General features: G+C 48.9%; 1 protein-coding gene across 2 annotated transcripts; it reads left to right on the top strand.

Moving 5' to 3' along the window:
* Positions 1-3,520: 3,520 nt before the first annotated feature.
* On the top strand, positions 3,521-23,168 carry ZCCHC8 (zinc finger CCHC-type containing 8). 2 transcript variants are annotated; one of them, XM_055147324.1, is made up of 14 exons: positions 3,521-3,837; positions 4,401-4,440; positions 7,384-7,458; positions 9,513-9,618; positions 12,046-12,123; positions 14,074-14,177; positions 14,292-14,357; positions 14,929-14,989; positions 15,716-15,858; positions 16,517-16,659; positions 18,582-18,703; positions 20,411-20,497; positions 20,760-20,877; positions 21,784-23,168. In XM_055147324.1, exons 1-14 carry the CDS (start codon positions 3,636-3,638, stop codon positions 22,569-22,571), a joined length of 2,133 nt encoding a protein of 710 aa, XP_055003299.1. In that variant the 5' UTR covers positions 3,521-3,635; the 3' UTR covers positions 22,572-23,168. The 2 variants fall into 2 exon arrangements, with proteins under 2 accessions (XP_055003299.1, XP_004611089.2); XM_004611032.2 differs by having other exon boundaries at positions 3,521-3,834; positions 4,398-4,440.
* The last annotated feature ends 246 nt before the right edge of the window (positions 23,169-23,414 follow it).

Consider the following 23,414-nt stretch of genomic DNA (forward strand, 5'->3'; position numbering starts at 1 on the left):
AAGAAAATATATAATGGGTGGGACACACCTGGCATCCTATGCAGTCCCCCAAACACTACCAGGACTGATACCTGAGTGGAGTTACCCTGGAGATTTGTTGGCTGTGGGATCCCCGAAAAAAATTGGGATACATATTTTTTATATTATCTGGTAACTATACCTAACAACCCAGCTTCTTAAACCTCTACACTGAGTCTCAAAATTCACCTTCAATTTGCCAGTTAATGACTAAACCAATTAAATAAAAATAAGTCTGGGGCCAGAGTGATAGTACAGCAAGGAGGCCGTTTGCTTTGCATGCGGCTGATCTGGGTTCGATCCCTAGCATCCCACATGGTCCCCTGAGCACCGCCAGGAGTAATTCCTCACAGTGCAGAGCCAGGAGTAACCCCTGAGCATTGCCAGGTGTGACTCCCCTAACCCAAGTTATTGAGAGTCCTGTTACTTCTATTGCCCAATAAAAAGTATATTGCCTTGGTGCAACATAACCAGTCATCTGTGGTCACAGAGGACTGGAGCGACAGCACAGTGGGTAAGGGTTTGCCTTGCACATCAAACCTGACCCAGGTTTGATTCCTCTCTCCCTCTCAGAGAGCCTGGCAAGCTACCCATAGCATATTGGATATGCCAAAAACAGTAACAAGTCTCACAATGGAGATGTTACTGGTGCCCACTCGAGCAAATCTGTGAGCAACAGGATGACAGTGCTACAGTGCAACATAACCAGGATGGAGTTCCCTCATTATTCCTAACTTGGTCCCTGCCCATTGCCTCATCTAAAGATCATTTATTCGGTCTATTTTTTGAATCTGCTATCTAGCAAATATCATCATCCCGTTGATTGTCGATTTTCTCTAGGTAACCTTAATAACGTTCATCCTATCCCTGAGGTTTTAGCAGCCTCTTTTTACTCGTCCTTCCCAACGGTACCACATTGGAGGCTCTTTCAGGGTCAGGGGAATGAGACCCATCATTGTTACTGGTTTTGGCATATGAATACACCACAGGGAGCTTGGCAGGCTCTCCCATGTTGGCAGGATACTCTCAGTAGCTTGCCAAGTTCTCCAAGAGAGAACTAGGCTATAAGATGTCCAGGAGCTTGGTTTTATAGTCTGTTTTATTGGCCGTTGTTGATGGGATTACACAGCACAGGGGTGGGTGCGGGGGCGGGCTGCCTAGCTACTGGAAAATGGGGTATCTGGGCAGGAGAGGCCCAGTCCCAGTCTGAGCAGGCTTGGAGATCTCAGCCCCAGGTCCGGCACACTTGGTTTCCTCTGCCGGTTCCTTTTGAGGCTCGTCTGAACGTGTGGAGAGGGGCCTTGACTTGAGCATGGCTGTGGCTGGGTTCCGGAGGTCTTTGGCTGCTGGGGATCTGCTCAGGGTGGGGAGGGAAACTCAACCCGCCCCCTCCGAGGGGGCCCTGGTGAAGACAGCCAGGCGCGGGGGCAAGAGAGACTGCCAGCAAATACTCATAGTCAACAAATATGTATCTTCCCAAATCCCCATTTCAATTAGCAACCAGCTCTTCAATTTTATTTCTGAAATTTCTTGTAAATGCCATCCACCATTATCACCACACATTCATATAGGACATGCTCACTTTTATTTTTTTTTTAGTTTTAATTTTTATTTTATTGAATTACCGTGAAAAAAGTTACAAAGCTTTCAGGTTTAAGTCTCAGTCATATAATGATCAAACCCCCATCCCTTCACCAGTGCATATATTCCACCACCAAGAACCCCGATACACCCCCCTCCCACACACCCCACCACCTGAGTGGCTAATGATCTTCACTTTACTCTCTATACTTTGAATATATTCAATATTTCAACAGAGAACTCACTATTATCATTTAGAATTTTCCCCCAACAGTCAAACCTGCTGAAAAAGCATCATTTGATAATTGGTTTTCCATTGCTGAAAGTGAAAAATATATGAGGTTTTGGTTTCTGATATTTTAGTAATTAAGTCCAGAGAGATTTCTGCCAGAAATCACTGAAAAACAAGGCTGAGAGAGAAAAACCTTCCCCCTCCCCGGGCGGCCTGGGGTTGTAGCTCAGTTCAGTTTAGATGCATTTCTCTAAGAAGCCGCTTGGTGCCAAAAGTGATTAGTAGCCCTCCAGGATCATAGTCTTTAAGGAGCAGAGGAGCCGTTTCGTGTGTGTGGCCGCTGCAGTTCCAGGACATGCTCACATTTTGCTGTGTACAAAATCCAGGCTCCGTTTCAATTTCCAAACATACACACACACACACACACACACACATGCACATGCACACACACATGCACAAACATTGGGGATCAAGAGCCTCATACATACAGGAGAAGAGCTATAGTCCTGGGGGGCTGGAGTGATAGCACAGCTGGTAGGGCATTTGCCTTGCACTCGGCTGACCCAGGTTCAATTTCCAGCATCCCATCTGGTCCCCTGAGCACCGCCAGGGGTAATTCCTGAGTGCAGAGCCAGGAGTAACCCCTGTGCATCGCCGGGTGTGACCCCCCCAAAAAAAAGCTACAGTCCCACCCCTTTCATCTGCTGGAGGTGGGAGATATGGAGGGCGGACTGAACCACACCTGGCAGTGCTCAGGGTTTACTCCTGGCTCCTAGCTCTAAATTCGAGATGACCATATATCTGGTTCTGGGCGTCCAACCCGGTTGATCATTTGCAAGGCAAGCACTTTACCTCCCATCCCTAAAATGCACTTTATTGAATGAGTAGTTAAACCAGAGAGACTACTGAAAAGCCAAATATTGTACAATTTTTTTTTTTAAAAAAAGGACAAATCCTGGGGCTGGAGCAATAGCACAGTGGGATCGGTAGGGCGGTTTGCCTTGCACGCGGCCGACCCGGGTTGATTCCCAGCATCCCATCTGGTCCCCTGAGCACTGCCAGGGATGATTTCTGAATGCAGAGCCAGGAGTAACCCGTTACTCCTTTTGAGCCAGGTGTGACACAAAAAGAAAAAGAAAAAAAAAAAAAGACTAATCTAAATAACGTTGGTTTAGATGTGAAAGCGAAGCAAGCCCATTAAGCTGAACTTTGGTGGTCCAAAATAGTCTATTCAGGGCCAGAGCAATAGTACAGCAGGCAGAGCATTGTGTTGCATGCTGCTGACCTGGGTTCGATCCCCGACATCCCATACGGTCCCTGACAGGAGTGGTTCCTTAGTGGAAGGCCAGGAGTAAGCCCTGAGCACCGCCAGGCGTGGCCCCCAAACAAACAAACAGAACCAGCACGAAGTAGTCCATTGACCAGATTCTGCCCTCCAGAACGTGTGCCAACCCTCGGGTTTCATGGGAGATGAGTGAGCAGGGCCACCTACACACCGCTCCAGCTCATTCAGCTCTAGCCTGGCTCTTCCGGTTTACCAAGGACCAATCCCAGGGGGCGGCGCCCACAATGACGGAGTTGCTTAGAAACCACAAGTCCCAGCGCACCCCGCTCCCGGCCCCCGCGGAAGCGAGGCGGGGGCGCGCCGGTGCATTGTGGGAGTTGTAGTCCCGGGGCTGCGCGGGCGGCCTCGCTGGCGGGTGGCCGAGGCGCGCGCGGGCCCGAGAGCGCCGCCGCCCTCCGACCTTCGCCCCCGGCGCCGCGGCCAGCCCCGCCCCTGCTGGCAGCTGCCTCCCGGCCCAAGATGGCGGCTGAGGTGGATTTCGGCGACTTGGAGCTGTTCGAGGCGTTTGACCCGCCGGAGGAGGCGATTCCCAAGCCCGCGCACACCCGCTTCAAGGACGACGACGACGTCGAGGAGGACGAGAACGGCGTGGAGGACGCGGGGCTGCGGGAGCGCCTCCGCCAGTGCGAGGAGACCGTCGAGCGGCTGCGGGCCGAGAATATCCTTCCCGCGGCGGCGCGGAGCGGGCCGGGCCGGCGTTCCGAGGGGATTCCACGCCGCCAACGGGGGTCTCCGCGCGCCCGCGCTCCGCGTCTGTCGGCGGCTTCCGGGCGCGCCACGGGGGTGACACGGGCTCCCCCGCTTGTCGGGGCGGCCCGGCCGGGGACCCCGGTGCTCCCGGCCCCTCGGAGTTTCTGCTGAAAGGAGCAAGAAAAGTGCGTGTGCGCGCGCGCGTGTGCCTGTGTGTGTGTGTGTGTGTGTGTGTGTGTGTGCGTGTGCCTGTGCATGTGTGTGTGTGTGTGTGCGCGCGCGCGCGCGTCTGTGTGTGTATGTGCGTGTGTGTGTGGCGCGCACCCCGATAATGTGGCGCGAAGGGTTTGAGGTCCTGTCTTCGCACGGAGCCTTTGCCCCCCCCCACACACTTTTGTTTTGGGAGCCGTCGCCTGCGGAGGGCGCGGGGTCGCGAGTGACACGTCCCCGAGGCGGCGCGCGGGGCGTTCGGAGCCGCCGGAAGTGCGGGCTGGTGGCGTCTCTGGGGCTGTGTTCCTTGACCCGGAGAACATCGGGAATTGAAGAGGAAGTTGAATATTCTGACCCGACCGAGGTACGGGGGTCTGGGGTCGCCCCAGAGATTACCCCAGAGACGCCCGCCCTTCCCCCAACGTTGATGCCAGAGGAATGATTCTTTCCGTCTTCCCTGGGGGGCCCGACTGTTCCGGGTCGCGGTTCCCCAGACAGCCCCGGGCCCCTTCCCTGCAGAGCACGAACCCAGCCCGTTGCTCTCTTCCCCAGCCCCTGGTCCTTTATCTCTAACTTGTAGCGGTAAATCCGAATTCGTTGAGGGTTTTTTTTTTTTTTCTTTAATTTCCTTTTTGGGGCCTCACCTGGCGGTGCTCAGCGCTTCCTCCTGGCCCTGTGCTCAGGAATCATTCCTGGCGTCGCTTGGTGGGACGTCAGGGTTGCCGGGTGTGGAACCCAGGCTGGCTGCTTGTACTCTGTTCCCGGTGTTAAGCTTTTCACGGAACGTGGGATCTAGAGCATCTTTGTGAATCAGATCCGGAAAGTTTTGACCTAAGTGTCCAGCACAGGCAACCCCTGAGTCCCTGCAGAATCAGAAGCATGTCGGGAAGCTGGGTCTAAGGGGGTAGTGTTACTCTAGAGATTTCTGGGACTTGACCAGGTTTGATCCCAGGTCCCCGGAGCCCTGCCGGGAGTGATTCCTTAGCACCGCCAAACACAAGATCTCTTGACACAGAGAAGACCAAATGCGAGTACTTCCTCACATTAGTACTTAACAGGTGGCTAAACCTACACTGCTGAAGTACTGAGCACCGCCAGGGGTAATACCATCGATGCGGATGGTATTTTCAGCTTGTCAGAATTGGTGCTGTGCTGCGATTTCGCAGACACTTTTTTATCTCTGCTTCCAGCTGGAGTCCGCCTACATTGTTGACTAAAAGTTGGAAATTTTAGAATTTGAATTTATTTAGCTGCAATGCAGAATGACCTCCCATATCGTACCTTCCATTTCCTCTGAGTGCACTTTATGCATCTAAGCTTTTTTGGGGGCAAGGTGGGGGTGATAAGGGGGGAGTGGTCCACGTTTGACAGTGCTCAGGAATTTTCATTCTCAGGAATTACTCCTGGCGTTGCTTGGGGGACCAGAGGACCATATGTGGTGCCAGGGATTGAACCCAGGTTGACCGCAAACCCCCTTACTTGCTCTACTGTCTCTTCAACCCCTAAACTTGTTTTTTAATTTTTATTTTATTTTATTTTGCTTTTTGGGTTACTCCTGGCTCATGCACTCAGGAATTCCTCCTGGCGGTGCTCAGGGGACCAGATGGGATGCTGGGAATCGAACCTGGGTCGGTCGCATGCAAAGCAAATGCCCTACCCGCTGTGCTATCGCTCCAGCCCCTGAACTTGTTTTTTTTGTTGTTGTTGTTGTTGTTTTTTGCTTTTTGGGTCACACCTGGAGATGCGCAGGGGTCACTCTTGGCTCTGCACTCAGGAATTACCCCTGGCGGTGCTCAGGGGACCATATGGGATGCTGGGAATCGAACCCGGGTCGGGCCTCGTGCAAGGCAAATGCTCTACCCGCTGTGCTATTGCTCCAGCCCCTGAACTTGTTTTTTTTAATAGAGAATGGAATTAGGTTTTTTTTTTATTTTATGTATTTTTTGTGTGTTTTTTGTATTTTGTTGTTGTCGTAATAGTCCCCCACTCATACAAAACAGGAAGTATATTTAAGAACTAAAGTTTGTGCAAAGAAGTATCTGAACTGCTCTATATTTATTTAATGAATTTTAGAAGTAGAACTGTATTATACAGGTGAAGAGGAAGGAAGGATCCCATCAGCTGGTCTCTCACAGAGGGGACAAAATTGCAGGTTACCAGGGTACATTTTAGTTTTTGCAACATTTGAAAGTCAAATCCAAGAGCATTATATATTTTAAGTCTCTAGTGGTTTAACATCTGGAATGTCAGCTAGTGGGATATCCTTTACCCTCTTAGTTAGAGCAATTAGTAACTTTCATTTTCTTGTAGAAGTTTTAAAAAAAAAAAGTCTTCATTGAAAATGAAAGATTAGGGGCAGGAGCAATAGCACAGCGGGTAGGGCGTTTGCCTTGCACACGGCCGACCCGGGTTCGATTCCCAGCATCCCATATGGTCCCCTGAGCACCGCCAGGAGTAACTCCTGAGTGCAAAGCCAGGAGGTAATCCCTGTGCATTGCCGGGTATGACCCAAAAAGGAAAAAAAAAAAAAAAGAAAATCAAAGATTAACTATTTTAAATTGTTGTGAAATTCTTTAAGAAATCGCGGCCAGAAAGATGGTACGGTGGATAGGGCATAGGTCGACAATGGTCAACCCGGATTTGATTCTTGGCATCACTTTGGTCCCCCCAGCCTACCAGGAGTGATACCTGAGTGCAAAACCAGGAGGAACCCCTGAGTTCTGCTGGATGTGCCCAGCAAAACAAAACAAAAATATGTAAGTGGGAGGCTGGAGAGATAATACAGCAGATAGAGTGCTTGCCTTGCACTCAGCTGACTCAGTTTTGATCCTCGCTGTCAGTATGGTCCCCCAAGCACTGCCAGGAGTAATTCCTGAGTATCGCTGGGTGTGACCCAAAAAACAAAAAAGTTGTTTAAATATACAAGGGTTACCTTAGTAAAATCGAAGTAGGTAAAATTAGTAAAAATGAGATTTTTCTTTTTGTTTTTAGGGCATATCTAGTAGTGCCCAGGGGACTACTCCCAACTCCGTGTTCACAAGTCATTCCTGGCAGTGTTCAGGGGACCATATGATGCCCATGAATTGAACATGGGCCTCCTACATGCAGACCATGCACTTCTCTCATTAAGATAGCTCTTCCTGCCTGAAAATGAGATTTTTCTTGAGAAAATTAAAGTTTTTAATAACACTTGATCTTACTCGTAAAATGCATTATCTTTGGAACTGAGGAATTATGTTTATTTGTATATAAGTGTATTTAAATTTTATTTTAATATTTTCTAAGACTGTTTTAACTTCTGTTTTAGTGGAATATTGGTCAACAATACTAAGATAGATGGACCTTTGTTACAGATTCTGTTTATGAACAATGTTATTTCAAAGTAAGTAATTTTCCTTTTACTAAATATAATGAGTTAATGTGTTCATAAAACAGTGTCTTTTATCATCATGCTGTTTGCATTTTTACTTAGACCATCATTATTTTCTGATTATTTTATAAAAATTGCAATTGAGAGCAACGTCAGTAGGGTCCTCGGAAGCGGACCTTCAATCCAGACGTCTGCTTTCCATACTCTGAGCTTGGGAGGACAGCGACCCTCGCTAGGAAACAGGATGCTGTGAGGAACTTCTCATAAATGGCAAAATGAGGCCTTGTAAGAGCCCAATAAAAAGCCTCTAATAAAAATCACCACTGCAGGAATGTTAATCCTCGGGGCTAGGGATGTCACTCGAGTAGAGCATGGTAAGCCCAGGTCTCAGGCCCGACACTGACAGCAGCAGCAGCATTACTTCTCCTCCCTAGCCAGGGAGCTGATTTCCTTGTTAGCTGTCTGCGAGCTTACCCGCATGCTCAAGCATCACGCTTGGCGGGCAGGAGGGATGATACGAAGTGGTGGGATTGGAACCTAGATAGGGCGCTTGCAAGGCAAGCCCTATCCGCTGTCCTATCACTTCAGCCCTGTGTGTTTTATAAGAAGACTAGATCCGTGTGACATTTCCAGATGGCATTCCTGCAGTGCATGCCAGTGTTCTGAAGTGCTGTGAGGCCTTCCCTGTTTCTGCCTCAGCACATGTAGAAAATTCCTCACATTTTCCTGGCTCCCTGTCAAGTGACTACATCATTTTGTTATCTTTTGTTTTTTGGTTTTGGGCCCACACCCATTAGTGTGGGCCCCTCTCCTGGTAGCATCAGGGTTTGCTCAAGGCAGTGCTATGGGACCATGTAATCCGGAGCATGCGCTCTAACCCTTGAGCTATCTCCCTGGCCCAAAAGGAGCCTTAGGAGAGTGTTCACTGTCTGACGGGCCCTGTCTTTTCTTGGTTTGATCCTAAATAGAAACTGGAAGGTGAATCAGCAGCATCAAGGTGCTGGGCATAGCTGCCCTGACGCTGTCATTGCCCCCCTATTAAAATCAGCATCGGGGGCCAGAGTGATAGTACAGCTGGTAGGGCGTTTGTCTTGCATGCAGCTCACCCAGGTTCGATCCCTGGCTTCCCAGATGGTCCCCAGCATTGCCAGGAGTAATTCCTGAGTACAGAGCCAGGAGTAACCCCTGAGCATCTCTGGGTGTGATCCAAAAAAAAGGATAAAGAAGTAGAATCAGCTTCGGGCCAGAGCCATAGTACCGTGGGTAGGGTGTTTTGTCTGCACACAGCTGACCCGGATTCATCCCTGCTGGTCCCCTGAGCCCAGGAGTCATTCCTGACTACAGAGCCAGGAGCAATCCTTGAGCACTGCTGGGGTGGCCCAAAAAACAAAAACAAAATCAGCGTCTATTCCTGCTATAGACAGTCTCATTTCTCCTCATTCACCTAGCGCTTCACCAGCAGATATCTGAGAACTCAGAACCCGAAAGATGCAATCTGTAAAAACAGAAGTTGAAGGCCCAGCTGCGCCTGTCCTGGGCCTTGTTGGCACCTCCTGGGCCAAACCTTGAAAGAGTACGTGCAGAACATTTCTAGAGAAGTAGTGAGCTGGAGGAAGTAGAGCTCAGTTTGTATTGCAATGCACCTTGGTTTATTTCTGTCCCCCAGTTTAATATTAATGCGAGTGCTTTGCCTCTGGGAGAACGGGGGGTGCTGGGTTCTTACTGCTGCAGAAATGCTAGATGGGAAGAAAATTCTGTGACTTAGTTATTTTTGGATTTTGAGACACTTAGACGTATTAATGTATTCAGAAATTAAGGGCATAAAACTTACAGATACAATCCAGTTCTTTACAGGAAAGTTTTCTTTCTTTTGTATGCCACTGTTAGATTATCATAATGTTGGTTAATTGGCAACAATGTGATTTTTTTCCCTAAGTCCATTTTTCAGTGTTTCTAGGAGTCATTGTTATAAATAATAATAATAACATGTATCTTCTGTTAATGCATAAAACTTCACTCTTGAATGTTTTACTCTTGAGTTCTGACCACTTTACCCTCTTCTGCAGGCAATATCATCAAGAAATAGAGGAATTTGTATCACATTTGGCAAAAAGATTTGAGGAACAGCAAAAAAATGATTTAGAAAAGACTTCCTTTAGTCTTTTACCCCAGGTATGTAAAACTTAGCATTGAGATTAGTGGGTTTAGCTTTTCCCTACCAAACATTCGGCCCACAGAGCAGTTGATAAAGACCAGGGCTGCCGCTGGCTTTCTCCCAACTGGCTGCTCCTCAGACTGCAGACAGGCTCAATGTTGAAGGCTTTCATTGCGTTCCCTAACCTGGTTTGGGCAAGAAAATTAATTTTAGACTGGGGATGTGCATAAAAACTCTTTCATTTCTGAAATTTATGAGTTATTTCCTTTCCTAGCACCCGGCGATGCTCAGGGGCTTCTGCTCTGCACCAGGAATGACTCCTGGCGGTGCTCGGGGGACCATATGTCTGTAGGGGATCAAGCCCGGTTCAGCCGTGAGCAAGGAAAGTGCTCTATGTGCTGTAGTGTCTCTTCAGCCCTGTCATACAACTTTTTGGATTAATTGGTTTGGGTCATACCTGGCAGTGCTTGGGAGCTACTCCTGACCCAGTGCTCAGGGACATGTGTAAGGCTTATGCTGCAGCCGCTGCTTTCTCTCCAGCCCCCTTACACAGCAACATTAACAATTAAAGCCATCTTGATTATTAGTAAGTTCTGAGTCCAGGAATCAGTTAATCAGTTTTGTAGTGCCTTACATTCTATGAATGTTACCAATTTTGATAAGTAATGTGAGATCACTTTTTTTTTTGGGGGGGGGTCACACCTGGCGATGCACAGGGGTTACTCCTGGCAGTGCTCAGGGGACCATATGGGATGCTGGGAATCTAACCCGGGTCGGCCGCGTGCAAGGCAAACGCCCTACCCACTGTGCCGCTGTGCTATCACTCCAGCCCTGAGATCACTTTCTTTTTGCTTTTTTTTTTTCTTTTCTTTTTTCTTTCTTTTTTTTTTTTTTTTTTCTTTTTTGGATCATACCTGGTGATACACCAGGGTTACTCCTAGCTCTGCATTGAGGAATTACTCCTGGCAGTGCTCAGGGTATGGGATGCTGGGAATGGAGCCCACATCGGCCCATATAAGGCAGTTGCCCTACCCACTGTGCTACACTCTGTCCCCGTAATATTACATTTTTTTTAAATGGGAGGCACGGGGGCTGGAACAATATCACAGAGGGTAGGGCTTTTGCCTTACACGCAGCCAACCCGGGTTTGATTCCCAGCATCCCATATGGTCCCCTGAGCATCGCCAGGAGTAATTCATGAGTGCATGAGCCAGAAATAACCCCTGTGCATCACCAGTGTGACCCAAAAAAAAGCAAAGGGAGAAAAAAAGGAAATGGGGGCAGGGAGTTTACCACACCCACTGGCACTCAGGAGCTACTCGTGATTCTGTTCAGGGAGTGACTCATGGCAGTGCTGGGAATCAAACCACGGTAGGCTTCATCAAGGCAACCTCTTTTGCTGTCTCTCTGGCCTGAGAGTTGAATTTTTTATCATCTTACTTATTTTATGTCCAGATAAGATTGAAGTTTGCTTTGCCAGAAAGTAGTTAATATTTATTGACATGAGGGGCTGGAGAAATAGCACAGTGGGTAGTGCGTTTGCCTTTCACGTGGCCAACCTGGGTTCAATTCCCAACATCCCAGATGGTCCCCTGAGCACCGCCAGGGGTAATTCCTGAGTGCAGAGTCAGGAGTAACCCCTGTGCATCGCTGGGTGTGACCCAAAAAGAAAGAAAAAAAACTGTTTATTGCCATGAAAATCATAGTGTATGCTAATATTTCAGAAGATGTAATCTTTTTTTTTTTTTTTTTTTTTTTGCTTTTTGGGTCACACCCAGCAGTGCACAGGGGTTACTCCTGGCTCTGACTCAGGAATTACCCTTGGCATGCTCAGGGGACCATATGGGATGCTGGGATTCGAACCCGGGTTGGCCGCGTGCAAGGCAAACACCCTACCGGCTGTGCTGTCCTGTCGCTCCAGCCCCCAGAAGATGTAATCTTGTATCTTTAAATTTTCTCACTTAAAGGGGCTGGAGCAATAGTACAGAGTGTAGGAGGCATGCCTTGCATGCAGCTGACCTGGATGCAATCCCCAACATCTTGTATGGTCCCCCAGTCCCAGCGAGGAGTGATTCCTGAGTGCAGAGCCAGGACTAACCCTTGAGCTCTGCCAGGTATGGCCAAAAAAACAAACAAAAATTTTCCACTTACAAAATTTCCTTCGTGATCATTGCTAGCTTTTTGTTCACTATGATTATGGTAAAGAAGAATGGAAGTTTTCTGTACCTTAATAGTATGTATTAGAAAGTAAGTGTAGGGGCCAGACCAGAGACGTGGCTCAGAGATGGAGGCTGTGCTTGCTTTACATGTGTGAGACAGGTTCAGTCCCTGACACTACAGGAAAAAGCAGGGTGGGGGAGAAAAGTATATTTCAGTGTTTACTATTTGAAAGAGAGTTGTTACTAATCGGCTACCTACCTAACGGATATTTTCCTTTGTGCCAGCCATCCAGCATTATGCTAGAAGAGGACCATAGAGTAGAAGAATCCTCTGCCGTTAAAAACAACAAGGAAGCGTTCAGTGTAAGTTTGGACATCTTGCTTTTCAGTCTGCAGCTCTATTTCTCACTGAGTAGCACTTGCATGATAACAGACTGCAGTCTTGTTGAATTTGCTGTTTGCCACAGCGTCTTCCACCTCAGCCCACCTTCTTTTGCCCACTGCATTCCCACACAGGCACGTGGGCTTCAGAGGGCTCACTTTCACCTCTTCCTGTTTAATTTCTCGAACTTGGCTGCAGACTCAAAGCAAGCTCGGTTCTCCTACAATGGGTGGAACTTAGCAGTTGCATAAACGGCTAGTGTAACAGAGGCTAATAGGAAATGAAAAGTGCGGGTGGGTTCAAATGGTGGGTGAACCTACATCTCCAGAATCTCACCAGAGCCCAGCTGAATGGCTGCATTGCAGGATATATGACATCTCCTTTGCAAACTGTGTTTGTGTTTGCTTTGGTGGGGAGGGGGGGCACCCCTGTGGTGCATGGGCTTAACCTCTGGCTCCGTGCTCAGGGATCACTCCTGGCGGAGCTCAGTGAATGGTCTGGGGTGCCAGGATTGTACCCGGGTTGACTGCCTGCAGGGCAAGACCCTTGCCCACTGTCCTCTTTAGTCCCTCCTTTTAAAAACTACGGTGACGGGGCTGGAGCGATAGCACAGCGGGTAGGGCATTTGCCTTGCACGCGGCCGACCCGGGTTCTAATCCCAGCATCCCATATGGTCCCCTGAGCACCGCCAGGAGTAATTCCTGAGTGTAGAACCAGGAGTAACCCCTGTGCATCGCCGGGGGTGACCCAGAAAGCAAAAAATAAAAATAAAAATAAAAATAAAAACTACGGTGAGGGGCTGGAGCAATAGCACAGTGGGTAGGGCCTTTGCCTTGCACGTGGCCAACCCGGGTTCAAACTTCTGCTCTTAAGGGAGAATGGGACTCATTTTTGCCAAGTGCTAAGCCCTAAGTTTCAGGTGAGGGGGTCCTGGGGTGCACAGATCTTATGGGGGCTGGAGCGATAGTCCAGCAGGTAAGGTGTTTGCTTTGCATGTGGCCAACCCAGATTCAATCCCCAGCATCCTATATAGCCCCCGAGCACCTCAGGAGAATTCCTCAGTGCAGAGCCAGGAGTAGCTCCTGAGCATCACTGGCACTGGGTATGACCAGCAAAAGAAGAAAAATAAAATGAGCCACATATCTCAGGGGCAGCTGTACATGGGATGTACAGATGTGGTCTGTCTCTGCAAAGGGGGCATGGACTGTTACCTGCCAGGGATGTCGTCATAGGTCACCCTACAGTGACCTCGTGCCAAGCAGCTGAGTCAGCATTGAAGATTGGACTGGGGAGGGGCGTCCGCTCAGCCTTCTGAAAGCAGAAATCTGCTTGTGGTGTGAAAAGGAAGTGGCGTTTCGAGAAGGGAATGAGAGGCAAGGGGTCCGTCATTAGTGCGGACCCGCAACCCTGGTGTGTCTTCAGTGTAGCCAGTGAGGGGACGAACAGTCTCGGATTCTCCTCTCAGGCTACGATGTGAATGGGCGTTTTCTGTGTGCACACCCCTTCCTCCCCGGGCTGTTTTCTCTACCCTCACTACCCCACCGCACACTTTTGTTTTCCGTTTTTCTATAAAATCTTCTCCAAAATTGGACAGAAACAAAGACTTTGATTCTCAGAGTCTTCCATGAAGAAATGGTGGGGTGGGGGTTGAAGAGTCCCTGTTGTTATTCCCGGGCCTGGAGAAAGTGTCATTTCTTCTGATAACCCAACAGAGAGGGAAATTCCGTGATGGAGGAGGTGTAGGGCTTCATCGGTGTGTAGCTTTGGCTACATCAAAATTTGACTCCTTTCACTGGGACTTGATTCTAATTTCTGATCATTTCATCCAGAAATAAATGGTTAAAATAGCTAATCATACTCTTACATTATTTAATGTCTTTTTTTATCCCTGCATTTTCAAATAGCAATATTTTTTGACTTGTTTTCTGCAGGTTATAGGAAGTGTCCTGTATTTTACTAATTTTTGCCTTGATAAATTGGGGCAACCGCTACTAAATGAAAACCCTCAGCTTACCGAAGGATGGGAAATACCCAAGTATCCTACCTAGTGAATGAAGATCTTTTATGCACCTTGCCATTCAGTTCACCTTGTACAAACTTGCCAGATTTTGCAGACTCTGCTCACTGTTCCTTAATTAAACGCTCTAAGGTACCAGCAAGTCTTCAGCCACATTGTTTCTCTAGAAGGGCAAGAGATACAAGTAAAGGCAAAAAGGTTTGTGTGGGGAATTGTGTTTGTCCTCTTCTTTTTCAGCCAAAACTGTGCACTCTTAGCTTGAAAAGTTCGTCTTCCTTATTGCTGGCTTACTGGAAAGTTAAATTTACTGTAATAAATAGGAAATGAGAGGTTGAACTAGAATTTCAGTGTAGAGTCATTAGTAAATGTGTAAGTCAGTCATCTGCTTATTGGAATTAATTGGCTCCTGCGAGTGTGCCTGGGTGGGTGGCCGGTGGGTGGCCGGTGTATCTTGCTGTCGTAGACCCGTCGGCCCCTCTCCGTGTTACCAAATGGAAGTCTCATTATCTGCTTGCCTCCATTCTCCTGTCTTTAGCCACTGACACACACACAGGTTAACAGGTCGTCTTACAGGTTCTCAGCTAAAAGATTTGTTTAAAGATATGATTTGTCAGGTGAGAATACACTCGTTATTGCAGATGTATTAGTAATCTGTGATCTCTATGCTTGTTTTTCTGATAAAGGTTTGATGTGTTGAATTTTATTGAATCGCTTTTATATTTTCATTTACATTGTGAAATTTTTATTTTATTTTATTTTTACCAAATAGGCCAAAGCCTCACTGTTTCAATTGTGGTTCGGAAGATCATCAAATGAAAGACTGTCCGATGGTAAAGTTCTCTCATACTATGAAAATTATCTCTGATGCCCACAGGCAACAGAAACTGAAAACTGGTCTTCAGTGGGAAGCTCCCCCCAAGGATGGGGTGTGGGGGAGGGAAGCGGCACTCGGGAGCACAGGAGTGCTGGAGAGCCTCATTTGTGAGACCCCGCCAGTAACAGTTCAAGAAGCAAAGCGTTTTAAAGAACCAGATGGGATGTCAGAGATCGAACTTAGGTCGATTGAATGCACGGCAAGCCCCCACCCGCTCTACTGTTGCTCAGGCCCCAACTGATGATATTAAGAGAGTGGATTTTTTAGGTCGTTCTGAAGACTTGATTTTAATGAGCAGTCAAGGGACTGCCTCATTCTTGCCTGATTTTGTGCATCACCCTCCCTCTCCTACATCGCCCACCCTGATATATCTCCTACAGGTCCTGCTTCCCATGCATCGAAGCAGAGTGCTTGTATTCTTTTTTTGCTTTTTGGGTCACACCCAGCAGTGCACAGGGGTTACTCCTGGCTCTGCACCCAGGAATTACTCCTGGCGGTGCTGGGGGACCATATGGGATGCTGGGAATCGAACCCGGGCCGGCCGCATGCAAGGCAAACGCCCTACCCACTGTCTTATCGCTCCAGCCCCAGAGTGCTTGTATTTATGTAATTTCTGAAATATCTCAAAAGCTGTCGGAAACATACGTGTTGAAACATTCTTTTCAAACATACTATGATTTAGCCTCGGAATGCTGCTCGCATCAGTGAAAAGAGGAAGGAGTATATGGACGCATGTGGCGAGACCAACAGTCAGACTTTCCAGCAGCGATACCACGCAGAGGAGGTGGAGGAGAGGTTTGGCAGATTCAAGCCTGGGGTTATCAGGTACTTCGCTCATTTTTACCGTACAATGACTTTGCTCTTCTCAGAAGACTTAGCAGGTTCTGTGCATTTCCGGGTAATTATGTGTATTTAAGTAAGTGTAGCAAGTTCTCAGTCACATATGTCGGTTCATTCAGAAACACCATTTAAAAGATGTTGGATACCATGGCCCATACTGCGCTGTAGCACTGTCGTCCCATTCATCGATTTGCTCGAGCGGGTACCAGTAACATCTCCATTGTGAGACTTGTTACTGTTTGTGGCATATCAAATATGCCACAGGGAGCTTGCCAGGCTCTCCAAGAGGGCCCTTACTGCATAGGTCATAAAATTGTTTTAAATAACAGACATGGCCCAGAGAGAGCGCTGAGCGGGCTAGAGCACAGGCTTTGCACGCAGGAGGCTATGGCTTGGTCCCCAGAGTGCCACTGGAAATGGCCCCCTGAGCACTGATCTGGGAGAACCTCCCAGCATCTAAGTATATGGTATATAGTTACGTATATCAGAAGTAGCACTGTAGCATTGTCGAATTGCTCAAGCGGGCACCAGTAACGTCTCCATTGTGAGACTTGTTACTGTTTTTGGCATATCGAATACGCCGCGGGTGTGTGTTTTATCCAAACAGTAGGAAGTGCTTTCTTCACCTTTTCCTTGTCCATAGCGAGGAGCTTCAGGACGCTCTGGGGGTGACAGACAAGAGCCTTCCACCTTTTATATACCGGATGCGCCAGCTGGGGTACCCGCCGGGGTGGCTCAAGGAGGCTGAGCTGGAGAACTCTGGCCTCGCACTCTATGATGGAAAAGGTGAGCCCTCCCCGTCCTGTCTCGCAGTCCTGTCGGTGTGCCCCAAACACAGCTGTCTTACTGTTTGCAGGAGTTTGTTGGTGCCGCCCCTTGCTGGTCTTTAACATGTTCCTCTGTCTCGGTTTAGTTCCTGTGAGTTGTAATTGATTCCATCATTGGTGATCATTCCATAATCCTTAATTAGGAGTTAAAAATGCTTATGCTTTCATTCTTTTATTCTTGACTTATTATAGTGTAACTTTTAAAACTATTTTCCTCGAGGGGGCCGGAGAGATTGTGCAATGGGTAGAGTGCTTACCTGAACATAGCTGATCTGGGTATGATCCCGAGCACCCCATATGGTCCCCCAAGCCTGCCAGACTGATCGCTAAGTGCTTAGATCCCTAAGCTGGGACTAAGTTCTGATTATTGCTAGGCATAGCCAAAAAAAAATTGTTACCACAGGGTAGAAGAGGAAAACAAAATTTGCTACTTTAGATATATAACTAGCAAATAATTCTTCCTTTTCCATTCATGTAGTATTTTCAAAATTATCAAGTGGTTCCCTGATTTCCCTGGAAGACTACCCATTGGTAGAGTAGCCCACCTCGCCCTCCCGGCCTGCTGTCCTTGTTGGTATGCCCCAAAAACAAAGCCATGTTTTAATTATGTTTTTTGTTGGTGCAGCCCCTGTTCTTTAACATGTCAGATACCATGGCCCTTGCTGCATAGATCATAAAATTGTTCTGAATAACACCCTGGGCGAGGGAGCGAGCTCAGCAGGCTGGAGCACAGGCTTTGCATGCAGGTGCCTCTGGGTTGGTCCCTAGGGCGCCACTGGAAGGGCCACTGATAGAGTATCTCATTTCTTTTGGATTTTGAGCCCAAAGTGGATAGGGGTTCTTGCCAGCTCAGTGCTGAGAAGTTGTGCCAAGTGGGGGTTGGGAGACCAGGTAGTGCCAGGCCTTCCCTCTGAGCCTCCTGTGTGCCAGACATGGGCTTCAGCCCTTTGAGTTATCTCTTCGACCCTGCCACAGTGGGGAGAGCGTTTGCCTTGCACATAGCTGACCTGGGTTCGATCCCTGGCATCCTGTATGGTCCCCTGAGCCTCACCAGGAATAATTCCTGAGTGTAGAACCAGGAGTAACCCCTGCACATCACCAGGTGTGGCCCAAAAAGCATCGAGAGAGGAGAGAGAGAGAAAGACTGGTAACACTATTGTACATCGCATGTAAATCTTAGTGACATCAGTCCAGGCAGACCTTTTTGCTTTCCATAGCAATGTACAGCATCAGGAGGCCACAGTGCCAGAGATCAAATTCTGGACCCTGCGCCTGCCAGCTATTTGCTCCAGCCATTCCCCCCTCCCCCCCACCCCTCTGGTTTTTGGGTCACACCCCGAGATGCTCGGGTTACTCCTGGTGGTGCTCAGGGGACCATACGGGATGTCGTGGATGGAACCCAATTTAGCCGTGTGCAAGGGAAGTGCCCTCCCCACTGCGCGCCTTCTGGAGAGTGCTCCAGCCTTTGGAGCTGCCACCCTGACCCACGAAACAGGCTTATTTTTTAAAAATGTTTTGTGGTACCAGGGATTGAACCCAAGACTTACATATGCAAAGCACTTTTCTTTGGCCACCTAGACAGACTTTGGGGGATAGGTGAAGGGAGTATTTGGGCCATGGTGCTCTGAACTCAAGAATGACCTTGGTGGGGCTGGGGTGAACTGAAGGCAGTGGGTGCTTGACATGAGTTTAACCCCTGTACTGTCTCTCCGGACTCAAGCTACCTTTGGTGAACTAAAGTTCCCAGGATTTAAAATACTATTTTAATTGAAGTATGTTAGAATTATTTTTAAGTTCTGGTTAGTGGCTCAGGCCTAAGAGCCATTCCTTGAATGACCCTGCTGCCGCGAGAGTTCACGCTGCTTGGTCTGTCTGTGACAGATGGCGCCGACGGGGAAGCAGACGCTGCGGAGGGTCAGCCACATAAAAATGTCACCTACGATCTGTCCAAACTGGTTAACTATCCTGGGTTTAACATCTCCACTCCTCGAGGGATCCCAGATGTGAGTATGTTGTTTGGTTCTCCCAGGGTGGGATGCTGTTACTACTTTGAACAGTTGGTTGGACATTGCCCTCCATTACTGTTGCTAAAGCAGTGACTGGGTCTGACTTTTTCCTGGGGTGGGAGGCGGGTACTCTGCTGCTTCACTGCTTCCCCAGCCCTGATGACTTGAGCTTTTTTTTTTAATTTCCTTTACATTAACTAGAATCTTCTCTTTTTGTTTTGTTGTGCTTTGTTTTTGGGTCACAGCCAGTGGTGCTCAGTACTTCTGGCTCTGCCAGCGGTCACTCCTGGTGGGGTTTGAAGCCTGGTTGGCCTCCTGCAAGGCAAGCACCCTGCCACTGTGCCATTGCTCCAGCCCCTAAAATCTTTCTGTTGTTGTTTTGGGGCCATACCGAGCAGTACTCAAGGGCTAATTATTCCTGGCTTTTCGCTGAGCGGTCAGTCCTGGCGGTGCTCAGGGGACCATATGGGATGCCAGATATCAACCCGTGCTGACCGTGTGCAAGGCAAGCGTCCTAAAATCTTGAGTCAAATCTTGTATTTAGGGGCTTGAGTGTCAGCTGGAGTAGAGCAGGGAAAAAGAAATGTGTTCTCTAGTCCTACTGACAGACCAGAGGGCCTCTGGGTTTCACCAGAGCCCGAAATCATTCGCGTGTGTGTGTGTGTGTGTGTGTGTGTGTGCGTGCGTGTGTGTGTGTGTGTGTTTTATTTTCATAAAAGTAGTTCACAATAGTTCATTACAGATAATATTCAAACACCAATCCCACCACCAAGCACCTTCCCACCACAATAAAAGGGAAGTGTGTGAAGGTTGTCGTATTTCAATTCTGGAGCCATTTAAGCCGTAGATAAGAGAATACAAGCAAGTATATTAGAACCAAACAAATGTGTGGTACTTTTGATGAGTGAGATAGAGTGTAAGAGGTCTCTCGGCCATTGATGAAATTACATGGTGCTGGGGGCAGTTTGTGGATGTGACTGCCAAGCTACTGGAAAACTGGGGAGCTGGGGGGAGGAGACCCACTACTGATGCGAGCAGGCTTGGAGATCTCAGTCACGGGTTCCCGCATACCTGTGTTTTTTTGCCGGTTCCCTCTTGGGTGAAGTTCATCCCTTCTTGGGTGAGGCTTGTCCAAGCGTGTGGAGAGTGGCCTTGTGCATGGTGGCGGTTGGGTTCTGGAGGTTTTTAGCTGCCGGGGTTCTGCTTGGGGCAGGGAGGGAAACTCAGCCCACCCCCTTCTGAGGAGGTGCCCCAGTGAAGACAGCCTGGCGCAGGATCAGGACATTCTGCCCTGAAATCATTCTTAATGAGGTCCACGACTGAGAAGTGAGTGATGATGAGTTCAGAATCACTAGTCCCTTGGGGAAGGGCAAGGGTATGCGGACCTGTCAGGATGGTCGCTGAGCAGTCATGCCAGCGCTGCCGGGCTGCATGCCGGGGAGGCGCCAGGCAGCCCAGAGTCTCCGTCGTTCCTCCCCGACTTCTCCTGGACCTTTCTGGGCCAAGTGACCCTGCGAAGTGTCTCAGTTGTCAGTCTGTTCTGTGACAGAGTTGCGCTGATTCGTTCACCGATGCCCCAGTATTTCTGTTAACTCCCACCCCCAAAGGGAAGGTCACGTAGGAGGTGGGGGTGTCATTTGAGGTTTCGTTGAGGAACTGGCCAAGCCCTCGGCATGTTTCCCCTCTCCTTCCCTTCTCTCCCAGGAGTGGAGGATGTTCGGCTCCATCCCCATGCAGGCCTGCCAGCAGAAGGAAGCGTTTGCCAACTACCTTACTTCTAACTTCCAGGCAGTAAGTAGACTCTTCAGGGTAGGCTTTTCACCTTTCTATGGCATTCGTCTGTGGGATTTTATAAACCTTGAGCATCTTCATTACCTTGTTTTACTTGGTCCATAAAGCTCTGTTTTCTGATGAGTCAGAGGGAAAATTCCGCTTGCTTGACAAATCCCTGGATGGGCTCCACATTGGTCTTCTGTGTGGCGTGTGCGTGAGGGAGAGGCATTTGCGCTGCGAGTGCCTGTCTAACCTAAGTTGCATTTGGCTCCTCCACTAGCCCAGCGTGAGGTCTGGCTCCAAGAGGTCCTCGTGCCAGTCCAGCCCTGCCAGTCCCAAGAAGCAGAGGAAGGAAGGCAACTGCGCGGCCCTGCCGGCCGACATGGAGCTCGACTCGGGTACGTGCATGCTGAGCTCCGGGTTGAGTTTGCAGGTCGTGGGCTCAGCAGAAAGGAGCTGCTCTTAATGCACCTTCATTTCTCCCTCTCTGGCAAGAGGGACCAGCTTGCTGGATTCCCGGGGTAGGCACACCTGCCCCCGCACCTGCATCCTGGCCTGGCTGCCTGGCCCACTGCCCTCTGAGGATTGGGGGAAATATGTCTGCAGACCCAAGAGAAATTCTGAAGGGCAGAGCTAAGCCAGGCTTTCCCAGTTGGTTCTCCCCGGCTCTGTTTGACACATCTCTTTCCCCTCTCCTTGCCTTTTATTCCCCTGATGCTGCTATACTATCAATCCGACACCGCCCCCCCAAAAAAAAAAAAAATTACCTTAAAGGCCATCCTGAACTCACTTCATGGTCTTTTTTTTTTTTTCTTTTTTGAGTTACACCCGACGTTGCACTCAGGAATCACCCCTGGAGGTGCTCAGGGGACCATATGGGATGCTGGGAATTGAACCCGGGTCAGCCGCGTGCAAGGCAAACGCCCTACCTGCTGTGCTATCACTCCAGCCCCTCATGGTCTATTTTTATCTCAAACTATGCTTAACTGCTTTAGTTCAGATGTTCTGAAATGAAACTGGCATCATCAGGTTAAAATGCAGGTAGCTGCTACAGTCAGTATCACCCCACCCCACCCCCCAAAAAAAGTGAGATGCCCACCACTTTCTCTGAAGCAGGGTGCTGACAGCTCTCCCTGGAGGGCCTTTGAGGAGGACCTGAGGCTGCCTGGTTTTGGGCGTGGGGGCTGGGAGTTCGTGCTCGCCCTCTCAGACCGCTCTCCGAGCTTGGGACGTCTGGCTGCTTCCGAGTTGAGTGGTAGAACAAACGCTCTGCAACTGACCGTTTCTTCACTTGCTTCTTCCAGATGTGGAGGGCCCGCCTGGCTCTCTGAGTGGCGAAGCCTTTAAGTTCCAGCCGCCGTTGCCCCCTGGCACTCCCCCGCCGCCCACCTTCGTCCCCCCGCTGCCCAAGGGCACACCTCCGCTCACTCCCAGTGACTCGCCCCAGGCGCGGAGGGCCTCTTCGAGCATGGACGAGGACGCACTGACCCTGGAAGAACTTGAAGAGCAGCAGAGGCGCATCTGGGCGGCCCTGGAGCAGGCCGAGAGCGTCCACAGCGACTCCGAACTTCCCGTTGACACCCCCTGCACTGGGAATTCAGTCGCTTCTTCCCCGGGGCCTTGTCCAAGCGAGCTGGACCCTCCTCTGGCAGAGGGACAGGCATCTGGGAAGCAAGGGCCGGAGGAGCCTGAGCCGGCGAACTCCTGTCAGAAGGAGCCGGAAGCCAGCCCTGCGAGTCCCGCCGCGCCAGAGCTCTGTCAGGAGCGGGAGGAGTCAGCCGAGGTCGACTCCAGAGGGGCGCTCGACAATGGCGATGCTCTGTCAGACAGTGATCTGAGGAACGGCAGCGGCCTGAAGCCCCTTCCGATGGAAGCCAGTTCTTCAGCCACTGCAGGGACGCTCTCGGCCGCCAGTCCTTCACCTGCCGCTAAAACACATAGTCCTGTACCTGACATGAGCAAGTTTGCAACTGGAATAACACCGTTTGAATTTGAGAACATGGCGGAATCTACGGGAATGTACCTCAGGATAAGAAGCTTGTTAAAGAACTCTCCTCGGAACCAGCAAAAAAACAGAAAGTCTTCTGAATAACAGCTTGACACAATAGCGCCAAGAACTGATTCATTGTAATCCCGGCCTGCTCACTGGTACTGAATGGAAAGACAAGATTCCTTTCCTCTCTGTCCCTCCCATGTGTCAAATGGTCCAAGGCTTCGCTGTGTTCGGGCCTGTTTTAAGGAATGGAAGAACTGGACTCACTGGCGTACTGTATTTTATTCTCTCTGATGAGAATTGGGGCGGGGTGGGTCACTGCGAGTGGATATCAAGATTGTTTATTAAGGTTTATACTATTTTTGGATGTGTCTGTCAGGACTGATGGTTTTTATGTCTTTTGTACATTGTTTTCCTTTCTATATTTTGCTAATTATCTTGTATATAAGTTTAATATATCACTTTTTAAAAGAAAACTTCTAACCATTTTAAATTCATATTTCAAATCTGATAACCAAATGAGAAAAATCAGGGATGAGCAGCTTTATCCCTTTTGGGGTATTTTTGTACATGATTTACATGCATCCGTTTTAATAACACTTTTTTTGTAACCTCATTCTTCATATAAGCTTGCTATGCTGGTATGTTCATCTTTGTGTGTACAAAGATTTAATAAATTAGTTTTCATATACATCACTTTTTTTTTTTTTTTTTTTTTGGTTTTGGGGTCTGGTGGTCTCAGGTTACTGCTGACTCTGCTCAGAAATGACTCACTCGTGGCGGTGCTTAGGAGACCCTATGGGATTCGGGAGTCTGAACCTGGGTCAGCTTCTTGGAAGGCAGCACAACCTGTGGTACTATCACTCAGGCCCTTCACTTACATAATCTTAAAACTAAATGCCAAGAAAGTGCAAATAGAAGGCTTTGCAAATTCAGGTGTCC

Source organism: Sorex araneus, chromosome 9 (genome assembly GCF_027595985.1).
Source record: "Sorex araneus isolate mSorAra2 chromosome 9, mSorAra2.pri, whole genome shotgun sequence".
Lineage (NCBI taxonomy): Eukaryota > Metazoa > Chordata > Mammalia > Eulipotyphla > Soricidae > Sorex > Sorex araneus.

Bases quoted from the DNA above. Each gene is read 5' to 3' on its own strand.
- ZCCHC8 (XM_055147324.1), top strand. From the start codon at position 3,636: ATGGCGGCTGAGGTGGATTTCGGCGACTTGGAGCTGTTCGAGGCGTTT. The intron at 15,859-16,516 runs GTACTTCGCTCA...CCTTGTCCATAG, and splicing joins TTCAAGCCTGGGGTTATCAG to CGAGGAGCTTCAGGACGCTC. The intron at 20,498-20,759 runs GTAAGTAGACTC...CTCCTCCACTAG, and splicing joins TTACTTCTAACTTCCAGGCA to CCCAGCGTGAGGTCTGGCTC.